This window comes from Mustela nivalis (genome assembly GCF_964662115.1).
Source record: "Mustela nivalis genome assembly, chromosome: 5".
NCBI classification, from domain to species: domain Eukaryota; kingdom Metazoa; phylum Chordata; class Mammalia; order Carnivora; family Mustelidae; genus Mustela; species Mustela nivalis.
Window position 1 is genome coordinate 152,365,255 of NC_139024.1, and position 12,381 is coordinate 152,377,635.

The window sequence follows — 12,381 nt, forward strand, 5'->3', positions numbered from 1 at the left end:
ATTGAATTCAGTGTTTTAAAAAGTTAGGGGCGCCTGGGTGGCTCAGTGGGTTAAAGCCTCTGCTTTCAGCTCAGGTCATGATCTCAGGGTCGTGGGATCGAGCCCCGCATTGGGCTCTCCACCCAGCGAGGAGCCTGCTTCCTCCTCTCTCTCTGCCTGTCTCTCAGCCTACTTGTGATCTCTTAAAAAAAATAAAATCTTAAAAAAAAACAAAAAATATAAAAAATAAATAAAAATTTAGCTAAAAAAGTAGTGATTTGGGGGGGCGCCTTGCTGGCTCAGTCAGTAGAGCGTGCGACTCTTAATCTTGGCGTCGTGAGTACAGGGTACAGAGATTCCTTAAAAATAAAATCTTAAAAAGAAGTGATTTGGTTTTATAATATAGAAACAAAAAAAGTTTGTTATTTTCTATTGGGGTGATTTTATTTAAAAGTGGTTGGGACATACGTAAAAATGAAAAACATGTGTAGTGGGGTGGGGGACTGCTTGGAACAATACAGATTTCTCTGTCAAAATAATATTTTACAATTCTAGAGTTCTTTTCATTTTTCAAAAGTTTCCATATATATTTTTTCTCATCTAATTCTACAGTTTTTTAAAAAGTAGTGTGAATTATTACGTTTTCCGATTTGGAGGTGAAGAGACTGCGTCTCAGGCAGGTGAACTGACGCGCCTAGACTGACAGGTTGTTACAGTAACACTCCTCACATCGTTCACACGTCCCTGGATCTACTCCCTTACGTCGTCTAGACCCGCTCTAACCGCACTGACTCATGCTGTTTTTGGCCAGTGGAACAACAGCAAACAGGGTACACACAGCGACTTGACGGGGGCTTGTGCAATGCTCTCTCCCTTTCTTCCTGTTGGGGATCTTTGTGGTCCCAGGTGCAGCCTGAATGGGGCTCCTGGAGGCTGGGCTGGAGTCTCAGACGTGTGGATGAGGTCAGCCTCGCTCTACCGGCTCCAGCAAGACAGCCAAGGGGGTAGAACCAGCCAGCGAGCCAGCCCTCGGCATCATGAATTAATAATCCGTTGTTGTCTTAAGCCACTACCTTTGGGGATGGTTTTTAAAGCATCAAACACTAACTCACAAACCTCCCGTCAGAAGGAGGGAGGAGGCAAGACCAAAGCCCAGAACTTGGGGATCCAATTTCAGCCCTCCGCGGGGGGATGGAAAAGTGGGTCTTTGACCCAGAACTTGAAAGGAATCGATCTAAAGGATTTTAAAGATTGGAAAGGGAGAAATCGGATCCTCTTACAGTGACTCTCGGGGGCTTTAGTTTTCGCTTATTTTTACAAAATTCTTTTATCTTTGTAACTGAAGAGCTGTTATCTACCCACTCTTTTTTTTTTTTTTCCTCTTTCTATTTGTTCCGTCATCTCTTATATCATAGTATGTGGCTTTTATTAAGGGTTAAGTTTTCTGGGGAAAATGTAAGCTAAAACTGCTCAGGCTTATTCATGTATTGTCTTGACATATTTATAATTCAGGGTATATGTATTTTACCTTCTACAGGCCTGTGGTGTTGAATAAAATAACCAGGCGAACACAGGGGAACGTTTTTTTATTTTCAAACTTACCTCTGCAGGGGCTGTGCCCACTCAGGTCAGTAGTTCACGACTGCTTAAAAATAAAACAAGCTATTTTTGTTGTTTTACATGACACCAAAAAATCACGCAGAGGATCCCAAGGAAAACAAACATTCATTATTTGTTGTCTCAGTAGTTGCTTTGGTGAATTTCCTTCAACTCTTCCTCAGTTTCTTCTCGTTTTGTACGGAGATTGATCTTTTTGAGGCCCCAAATAATTTTTTTTTAAAGTAAGATTTAATTTGAACAGGGATGGGGCAGTGGGTCCAACAATGGTTTTCCAAGGGCGGGGGCGGCCGCAGCTTTGAAGCCCAGCCTCATAGCCATGGCTTCATAATGCCCCACTGGGGGGAAAAAAAAAATCCCACAGAAAAGTAAACATTTTGACAAGGATCTAGACATCAATTGGAGCTTGTCCAGTATTAAACAGAAACACATGCTTTGTTCAAGGCATTTGCAGAAACAAAACCATCCTGCCTTCTTTCTTTCTTTATTTTTTAAGCTCCGTCTTCCATTTATGCTATGTCATGGCTAAAGAAGGCCATGAATTGGAAACAAAGGCAAATTCTCCCAAGCAAAGTCTGAAACACATCTACCCTCCCTTTCCGGTGCCTTTACCCATGACCTCAAGGCACCGCACCCTTCCACGTGTGGCTAGAAATACGCTTTGGCCAGGTCTTCATTATAGATGCCAAAGACAAGAAAGCTGAGCGTACACCCCTCCCTCTGAGGAAAGTGCTGAGAGTCAACCCTCTCTCTGGTTTTCTTTTCCACTTTATTGGAGCGGTAGCTGCTGCTGCTGGGGGTTCCCTGTCTTATGGAAGCTTCCTATCCTGTAAGTGATGAAGCTTCCCATCTTCCTCTCAACTAAAAGTTCGAGACATTTGAGAAGTTACCTCATGCACCAGGGCCAGGAGAGGGTCTGTGCGCATTTTCCAGACTCTACAAGCCCCCAATTCGAAGGACTGTGATCTATGAGGTGGTATGGACCTTGGGGACACAAAACCAAATAGTCTAAGAGCTTTGTCAATCCTGTGGGCTAAGTCAGCACCGAACCTAGACCATTCTTCTTTGTCTTCATAGGAGTTGTACAACTGGGTACTTAACTAAAACTTTTCACTTTCAACTCATTATACTGGTGTGGACTGGATGCCTTTCTAAGTCTATTGAAAACAGAAAGCTGCAGTGTTTGTAGAGTGTAGCTACAATGAGGCACTGACAGTGTTTTGGCCAAATTTCTTTAAAGATCGTTGCGTTTCTAATCATTATAAAATAATCCTCGGAGTGAGGCAATTTTACATATTAAATTTCACAATTACCTGTTTATAAAATTTACAGGCAATAAAAGGGGAAAACATCTGTATTTCATATTTCTTTAAAATCAGCCTTGTAACTGATGTTTCCAAGACCACCCACTGGTGAGACGTGGAGGTACAAAATGGTCCTAAAAATGGCTCCAGACCCACATAGTCCTTCCACTGCTCATGCTCGCCATTTTGGCTTCCGGAAGGAGCTTGAGCTCCTTCCCTCCTCCTCTGGGAATTCTCTCCTCAGACAGAAACAGGCCTAAGAGGGGGCCGACCCATGATTTTCCACTAACAGCAACTTCGGCCGCTTAGAACTGGCCCGTGTCACTTCTCCACATCTGGCTGTCTGTGTCGCTGTCGTGGGAACCACCGGCCACCCTGGAGATGTCACTCTGCCATGGAAGGGGGACTGTGGGTAGAAGCAGTCCTCCATCGTGCTATGTGATGGTAGACTGCATCGTTTGTCCTGTCCTGGGCTGCGGCGGGAACTTTCCCTCACGGCTCCCTTGGGGGCACATCCCTTCAATCACCGTTCCTCAGAAAAATGAAGACTCCCCTCCCCGCCTTGGTGTCGGGTCAGACTCTCCGGCTGGAGAATTCACCCTGAATTCCGTGTATGTTCAGTCCGTTTTCAGGACTCCCAATTTATTTATGAAATATCAACACAATTGGTCACACAGCAAGTTAATGGAAGCTTTACCCCCAAGTCTGAGATCAATTGAAATGGGATCAGCCAGATAAGTTGGTACCAAACCAAGGCATCCTGGGGTATGTGAAGATTGGCACGGGCCAGCCCCATAGGGAATGATTTAAGGGAAACCATTTTTAAACTCCCAGCATCCCTGTGTTCTCTTTTCTAAATTTCTCTCTCTGACAAGGCATGTATATTGGAAGACTCAAACACCGGTCTTCCCACCTCCCCTTTCAGAATTGCCCTTATCCGGTTTTATGAAGAAAGGCATGCCTTTCACTCACCCTGAATCTTATCATTGTGCAGTGCCCCAGGGTGTACAGATCTCTGGGATTCCAGACAAAAAGACCATTTGGAATGCTGTTGTCAATGAAGCCTCCTTTGATCAAGGCACCATGAGCTCATGGTAAATCTTCATGTCCTTCTGTCTTACATTTACTTTTCTTAAGTGCATGGCAAGAGGAGTCACTTGTGGCGATCCGAATTCACTTATCCCGTGGAACAGAATGACGGTACGGGACGATTTTCATTCAGTGACCTTGGCCTCTTTGGCTGTGTGTGTGGAGATCTATGTCCCATGGGAAAGGCAGTACATTTGCAGGATGTTGAGGATTAGCACGAACTCTTACAGTCCCCTCATTGTACCTCTGCACTCCCTTGCCTCCTGTTCATTACATCATCGTCACTCGGCGGCTCTGCAATTTGAGGCAACCCTCAGTTTCCTCATCTCGAAAGTACCATTAAACTAGTGCCCACCGTAGCAGGCTGCAGTGAGGGCTAATGGAGACAGTGTCAGGAAAACATTTCAGAGAAGACCCGAATAAAATACACGCCAAAGAAATGTTTGTTTCATGGATAAGGCCACTTACAGATTTTCTTTTTTGTCTAGTTACAATAAGGGAGCATCCTTGGGCAAAACCAACTCTCCAACTGGGGGGTAAAGAACTCAGCCTTCCCCAGAGAGAAATCTGGCCTCTGACCTTGTTTCTTGGGAGGGAATCTCTAAGGGCCTTAGAATGTGTCATCTTAGAGAAGTTGTCCAAAAGTTGACATTGAGAAAGGCGCTTCTGTTTACCTGGAGGCCTTTGGCCAGCCAGATGGGAGCAACCGCTGTCTGGAGTGAAAGCTTTGGGCTGCCCCAACCACGTGATTTAGGATGGGGTTTGCATCATGCATGAGCCGGAGGGGCTGGAGACTGAGATCAGCCGTCTGGGCAGTTAGTCATGCCGAGGTGACGGAGCCCCAGTGAAGTCTCTGGACGCTGAGGCTTGAATGAGCTCCGCTGCTTGGAAACACTCTCTGCATATTGTCACACGTCAGTGCCAGGAAAGTAAAGTGGATCCTGACTCCCTGGGGAAAGGACAGCCAGAGGATCCACATTTCCTACTTTCTTCGACTCTGCTCTGTATCCCCTTTCCCTTGGCCGAGTTTAGTCTGTATCTCTCAACTGCGATACTCCTAACAAGCAGTATAATAGTTTCCGGTGTTTAACTGAGGTCAAAGTGTACTTGAAGCCCTTCCAGCTAATGACGGAACCCAACAGCAGCCTTAGGGATCCCTGAAGTGACGAGCGCGGTCAGAAGTGGGCGTGGTCTTGTTCATTTCATCATGTGTCTAAATACTGACTCCCTGTGTTGTACACCTGAATCTAATACAGTATTATAGATCCACTCTTCAACAGTTAGAAGTAGGTGTGGTCTTGTGGACTCCTCTCTCTAAATCTTGCACCTGCAGAAGGACTTTATCCTAGTACCCATACACTTGATGCTTTTGTGTCAGCCAACTTGGATTTTGTGATAATGTGCTTCGGAGCTCGGTAATTAATTCTTATTTTCCAAATAGGGACACGTATGGAGAAGAATTCCTTAAGCTGACTGATCACCAAGAAGGAACCTGCAAATCCTCCTGCGTTGTTGTGAAGGCCATCACTAGGCAGCTCTCTTGGGCCTTGGCTCACATCAGCAGCATAGGGCGCTCCGCACGGATGAGGAACTGGGTTGCTTTGGACAAGTCAGTCTCTTATGACTTCTGTTTCTTTCGAGAACCCTGCCTAATACAGGGGTGCAGGCTCCTAAACATCATCTCAAGGCTATTGTTGAAGGTGAACTGGATCCAGCCTACTGAACTACTCGAGTGAAAAAAGAAAAGAAAAACGGAATGTCTGGGGTGGAAACAACATATAGAAAGAAGGTTCTTCTATTTTCCTTAACATCCTTTGTCCATTCCAGGCATTCTGCTTATGTAAAGGTGATTTATCAGGAATATATTCTTCTCAATATGATCCCTGTAGATTGTTTTTTCATGTTCTAAAAAGGATCTATTTTCTCTCTCTCTAAAAAAAATTTTATTTATTTGAGAGAAAGTACGTGTGAGAGTGAGCTGGGGGTAGGAGCAGTGGACGAGGGACAAGCAAGCTCCTTGCTGAGTATGGAGCCTGACACGGGGTTTGATCCCACGAGCCTGACTGGGATCATGACCTGAGCTGAAATCAAGGTCAAATGCCCAACCAACTGAGCCACCCAGGCACCCCTGGAAAAGATATGTTCCCGTAACAACCGCCAGTGAAAACGACAACTCAGAAAACCTAGTGCAAACTTGTGCCCACAATTTAAGGACAGCATTAATAAATGGCAATGAATTACTCATCATCTTCCATTACCTCGCTTGGTCCCCATCCCAACAATGTAGAGTAGCCATGATGTCTCCCATGGCAAAGCTGAGGAAGCTGAAGTTCAGAAGGCTTTAGAAAGGCTGGGGGTGGGGCATGTAGATAGATCGAATGAACAGAAGCAGGATTGACAGCCCTGCTATTAGATTCTGAAGCCCATGCTAATGTCCACAATAGCCAAACTGGAAGGAACCAAGATGCCCTTCAACAGATGAATGGATAAAAAGATATGGTTCATACATACAATGGAACATTACTCAGCCATCAGAAAGGATGGATTCCCAATATTTGCATCAACGTGGATGGAACTGGAGGGGATTATGGTGAGTGAAATACATCAAGCAGAGAAAGACAAGTATCCTATGGTTCCACTCATATGTGGAACATAAGGAATAGTGTGGAGGACCACAGGGGAGGGGAGGGAGACTGAGTGGGAAGAAATCAGAGAGGGAGACAAACCATGAGAGACTCTGGACTCCGGGAAACAAACTCAGGGTTACAGAAGGGAGGGGAGTGGGGGGATGGGGTAGCCGGGTGATGGGCATTAAGGAGGGCACGTGTGGTGATGAGCACTGGGAGTTATACACACCAGTGAATCATTGAGCACTACAACAAAATCTTGTGATGCACTATATGTTGTCCAACTGAACATAATAAAAAATAAAGTCCGTGCCAGGCCCTGCCTACTGTGTCCTGCTGCATGTCGTGTTACAGATCTCTCTAGTCATGGCTCACGGGAGGGAAGAGTGTCTTGGCCCAGCCCTATGGGATGCACAGACAGTCAAATGAGTGCCCACTACATGGAAGAAACTTGGTCTCGACCAGTGAACTGAGAACGCCAGGCCAGAGAGCAAGGCTGCACAGGTCAGTGGGGGCATGAGCTGCCACCGGAAGTCTGGATGGTCGTGTCCCAGGACTCTGGCATGGAAATTACACATTGTGGGGACCCATTTGCAAGAGCGGGTAGGGTGACAGTGATGTAGCAGCTTGACTCCAGGGCTGGACACTGGGCCCTAATCTGAGTTCTAACGTAACTGCCTTGTGCTCTGGGAGACTTCATCTTCGCTAGGTCTATGTTTTCTTACCTATAAAAGGAAATTCGATTAGAAAATCCTATACTTTTAGGGTGCCTGGGTGGCCTAATTGGTTAAGTATCTGACTCTTGATTTTGGCTCAGGTCATGATCTCAGGGTCCTGAGATCGAGCCCCATGTCTGGCTCTGTGCTGGGCATGGAGCCTGCTTGCGATTCTCTCCCTACCTCTCCCTCTCTAAAAATAGGTAGATAGATAGATAGATAGATAGATAAAAGTAAATGAGGAAGTCGTCCAGCTGATGTTCTTATAAGCAGAAATGAGCAGAAAACATTCCTTAAGATTAAGTATCGGGGGCGCTTGGGTGGTGCAGTCGGTGAAGCATTCAGCTCTTGGTTTCAGCACAGATCATGATGTCAGGGTTGTGAGACTGAGCCCCACGTCGGGACCTGTGCTCAGCATGGAGTCGGCTTAAGACTCCCTCTCCCCACTGCTCCCCACCCTTTTATTCTCTCTCTCTCTCTTAAATAAATAAATCCTTTTAAAAAAAAAAATCCTGTACATTTGCAAAGATTGTGCAAACCTTTGTATAAAACATGACCCTCAACCTGAATTTTTGTGGCTGACTCCGAAAGAAAAATATAGATTTGTTGTGCAAATTCCCCATTGGAATCACTTACAGTCCTCATTATCCGCTCTATCTCACTGTGTATTTGTCTAGATTCGCTTGAGAAGAAAAATCCTCAGTAGAAACAATCACTCCGTGCTTTTGGAAGACAGTTTTCATCTCCTCGGTCTTCCGTTAAAAAGCCTGAATTGTAGCCAGTGTAGTCTAATGAGAGAAATTATTTCACAATGTCAGTGTGTCACCTTGAAGAAGTTTACCCATTTAAGAATGGGTTTTGAAGTGTACAGAGAGGCATAATTTGCATACGGTTGTTTCCTGCAACAGTGTTTTTCCAAATAACACATCTGTCCTGTCTCTATTTGCCTGAAGCAATATAGAATGCATACTCTCTTTGAAAGAGAGAATTAATAATGCATCAGGGAACTTTCATCTGGAACAGCAGCTCAGATGTAGTCCAGTCGGTATCGAATGCAAGATATTAATATCCTAGTCTCTGGGAGGGCAGAATCCCTGTACAGATTGCCACCGACATCACTTGTATACTTTAATTTGACAGGCACTCATTTACTATATGCTAAGAGCCAGGACCCAAGCCAGATGAGGACTATAAAGTAAACTAACGTCTCTAAGATTCGGTTTCCTCATCTCTGAAGTGCTCACCCTTGTAATATTTACCCCAAAAAGAAATAAGTTGGTGCATTTAAAATACCAGTCTCTGGCCTGGTGGAGATATTCAATAAGTAGTCATTTCAATGCAGCAGATATGAGCCCTTGCTGCTTGGAAGGAACTGAAAATGAGTCATGAGGATTAGGACTGTTCAAACAATCAGCAGTAACACACGTCAGGATGTGATCAGCGAGATTAGAATGGCAGGAAGACAATGGGAATACCTGGAGGCAGAAGAGAGCACTTTTGTTTAGAGAAATTGGGTAGAATTTGATCATGACAGTACCATTTCTTTTGGACCTTAAAAGGTTAGGTTTTCATGAGCAGTATAAGGGTATTTGATATACAGACTCTCCTTCAAACATTAGCCATGATCAGGATAATATAGATGGCAAGGTGAACCTCTCTGGTGAAGTATCAGTCATCTACTAAGAAGTAGTTTCAAGAGGCAGGTTTTAGAGCCTCGACTCTTGTTTGTTCTGTTCAGCCCTTGTCAGTGACTTGATTATCATGTAGTCAGATGACAGAAAGTAGAAGAGATGGTGTAGGTGGAATAGCAGAATGCAAACTCAGTGGGTTCCATCTTGTAAGATGATGTCTACAAGCAAATATAGTTCTGCCATGAGAGCCACCAAATAATGAGGCTCTAGGAGAGTTTGGGTGGGCAAAGAAAGAAAGAACTTGATTTTAGCCAACTGTGAGTCATGCATGAGAGGGAATCTAAAAACTCATTGAGATTTTACTCTGCCGTAATAAAATTATTTCACTCAACAAACATCTAATGAAGGGCCACAGTATGTAAAGAACGTACATCAGTAAAGACTACACACCTGGACCTTGTGATCTCAGGACCTAAAGTTTAATGGAATAAACAGAAATGAAATGAATTTCACAGTTGAATATTGCACCACAATTGTGACAAGTGCCAAGGGGGACAAGTACGCACGTAACAAGGGGACCTGAACTCATGGCAGGGTCAGGAGAGGCTTTATGGAAGAAGTCACTTTTGCTGTGAAAGAGATTTGGGGATTAACCCGGTTAAAGAGAAAGTCTTCCAGGTAGAGGAGACAGCATTTATAAAAGCCTTCAGCCAAAAATGAGAATTGAGAAGACAGGATATACCAGGATTGAGCCTCAAAGGAGATCAGTTCAACGGGTAAGACTCAGTATCTCAAGTCGACCAGAAGATTAATGAGATGGAACATGGTCAGTGCTGTGAAGGAACTCAGAATCAAGTTTTGCTGAACATTGGAGATACTTCCGTTTACCTGGGGAATTAGGTACAAATTCACCGAGAAGGTGATATTTCGTTTGGGTCTTTAAAGAAAGATCTGGTTGTGGCAGGTAGGGTTAGGTATTCTCAATACGCAAAGACCCATTAGCAGAGGATAAGAGAACTGTAATTTAAATTACTAGACAGAGAGGTAGGAAGAAAATCGGGACAGTGTAGGATCATGGGAATTAAAGGATGATCGCAGGACAAAGAGGGAGGGGCCACAATTTGGGATGGTTTCACAGAATTCAAATAAGATGAGGCCTGAACTAGATCTACCATGAATGGAAAGTTATTGGTGAACTTAGTGTGAGGAGACTGAGCTGTGAGTAAAAAGTGAGTAAATAGAGACAGCAGGTAGATAGCAGCTAATATCCACCTAGAAAACTCAAAAAGGATTTTCGTGGCAGGATCCCTACAATATTCATTTTTTTTTTTTTTGTATTTTTAGAAGGACGCATAGTGCAGTAGTCATGTAGTAGTTATACAAAAATTAATTTCAGTTGTTGGATGAATGAATATTGGGGAAAAGAAAGGTTAATTATACTAGAAATGGGACAAGACTTTAGGGAAAAAGAGTTGATATAATATCCTGTCTCTAGCAAATTACTAACTTTGTGACCTTGGGCAAGTCATTTAACCACTTTGAGCCCTACTTTCCTCACTTACAAAATGAGGATAATGATAATTGATCTAATTTCCCAAGAGAGTTGGTGAGCGTGTGAAAGTAAGAAACTTTACATGAATGTGCTGTATAGACGGTGGGGTGCTTACCTAATAAAAGGTATTTTAGTATTCGAAGGACTAGAAGCTGTCAGGGACTGATGAGGTGGTCAGCTCATTGCCTCCTCTTCCTGGACTACATTTCCCAGGGACACCTGCACCGAACAAGTCATGTGTTTGAGGTTGAGTCCATGACGTGTGAGCAGAGGTGATACGGGCTGCTTCTAGGACTCAGCCATTGAAACCTCCCGAAAGGGCTCCTGTATGTTGCTTCTGCTTCTGCTGGTTTGATGTAGATGGGTGGGGGACCTTGGAGGATATATTTTGATGGAGGTGCATGTTCTTACTCCCAGCATGGAAAATGGTGCGGCATTAGCTTCAAAATTTGAACATTCTCAAAACCCATTAGTCCTGCCATTGTAGTCCTAGGTGTATGTGCTCTAGAGAAACTTGTAAATGAGCTTTTAGGAGACATACATGAGTGACTTTATTGTTGATAATAACCCAAACGGAGAGCAATCCAGATGCCTTTCAATAGGAAATCTACAGACGAATGGAGAAGACAGTTTAGGGTCACAAAAACTAAATAACAAATCACTGTGAGGACAAATCCCTGTCCATCAAACTACGTGAATGGAAGTAAGAAATCTAATGATAGGTGGACAACGCAAGTCATAAAAGAAAATACGGTGTGGTAAAATTGTAAGAAAAGAAAAAGATAAATTGGCAGGGCCTAGCAGTATGCTTTTCCACACTGCATGCATCTGTGGCTTTTTCAAAAAGAGGAAGGGAATCATCTAAATCATCTATTGGCCAAAAATACGGCCCACAACCACTACACAGGTTGGTGATGTAAGGAGACATGTAGTATTTATGTAGCGTGTCCGTCTGCTGCGTTCACTCTATCTTGCTGGGGCTCGGCCGGCCTAGCTGGGCACCCTCATGCTGACAGGGGAGCCGTGGTTGGCCAGGTAGTTCTGGTAATCTGGGCTGGCACAGGCCCTTGTCTTGGCTGTTGACTGCTCTAGGATGGCCCTGACCTAGTGTGATGCCATCCGGATGGCTAGTCTGGCCATGTTCTCATGACAAGGCCCCAAGGGAGAACAAGCAAGCACAGTCCTGCAAAGGGCCAGCAGGACTGTGCGTGTGTGTTGCTCACATCCTATTGGCAAACGCAAGTTATGGTACCAAGCCTCGCCTTAAAATGGGAGGGGACGAGAACATTATAAGGCCAAGGCCGTAGGACGACATTAATGGGGGGTATTAATGTGGTCAGTCTGCCACAGGAACACATCACAGAATTCAGGACCATGATGACCGCGGTCCGGAAGGCAAGGGGTGGGAAGAAGAAACACACAGCCGCCGTTGGTGACGTTCTAGTGTCCAAGTGAGATAGCGGTTCTGTTACTCTTCACTTTAGAATTATGCCTTGTGACATAGACATATATATTATGTTTATCCTTTTGCAAGTACCAAATGCTATATATATAGCATTTGGTACTATATATATATATTTTTTTTTTTCAAATGCTCTATTTTTAAAATACTGGGGGGCGGGAATCTTTGGGGGAGGTCCAGTGGAAGGTGAGACCTCTGGATTCTCTTTTTGTGTTTCTGCCAAATGAGATATTAATGGTCACTTTTTAACAGAAGATTGTGACTTGGACAAAGAAACCACTCATTAAGTAAAATTGAAGGACAAGCTTCAGCAAACTGGTGAGAATAATCCTTGCTGCTAGAGACCTCAGATCGCATTTCAACGTTGTGGAAAACACACATTTGTCCTGCTCTGTTTTTCTCCC

General features: G+C 44.2%; 1 protein-coding gene across 3 annotated transcripts in view; it reads left to right on the forward strand.

Annotated features, from left to right (window-relative positions):
- The window catches only part of LOC309865110 (uncharacterized protein), a 285,659-nt gene extending 279,790 nt beyond the window's left edge, over positions 1-5,869 (forward strand). For all 3 annotated transcript variants that reach the window (XM_082731325.1, XM_082731324.1, XM_082731326.1), the window contains exons 8-9: positions 3,895-3,994; positions 5,431-5,869. In XM_082731325.1, the coding sequence (XP_082587451.1) occupies positions 3,895-3,994; positions 5,431-5,725 (395 nt within the window). In that variant the 3' untranslated portion in view covers positions 5,726-5,869. The remainder of the gene's footprint in view (positions 1-3,894; positions 3,995-5,430) is intronic.
- Positions 5,870-12,381: the final 6,512 nt, after the last annotated feature.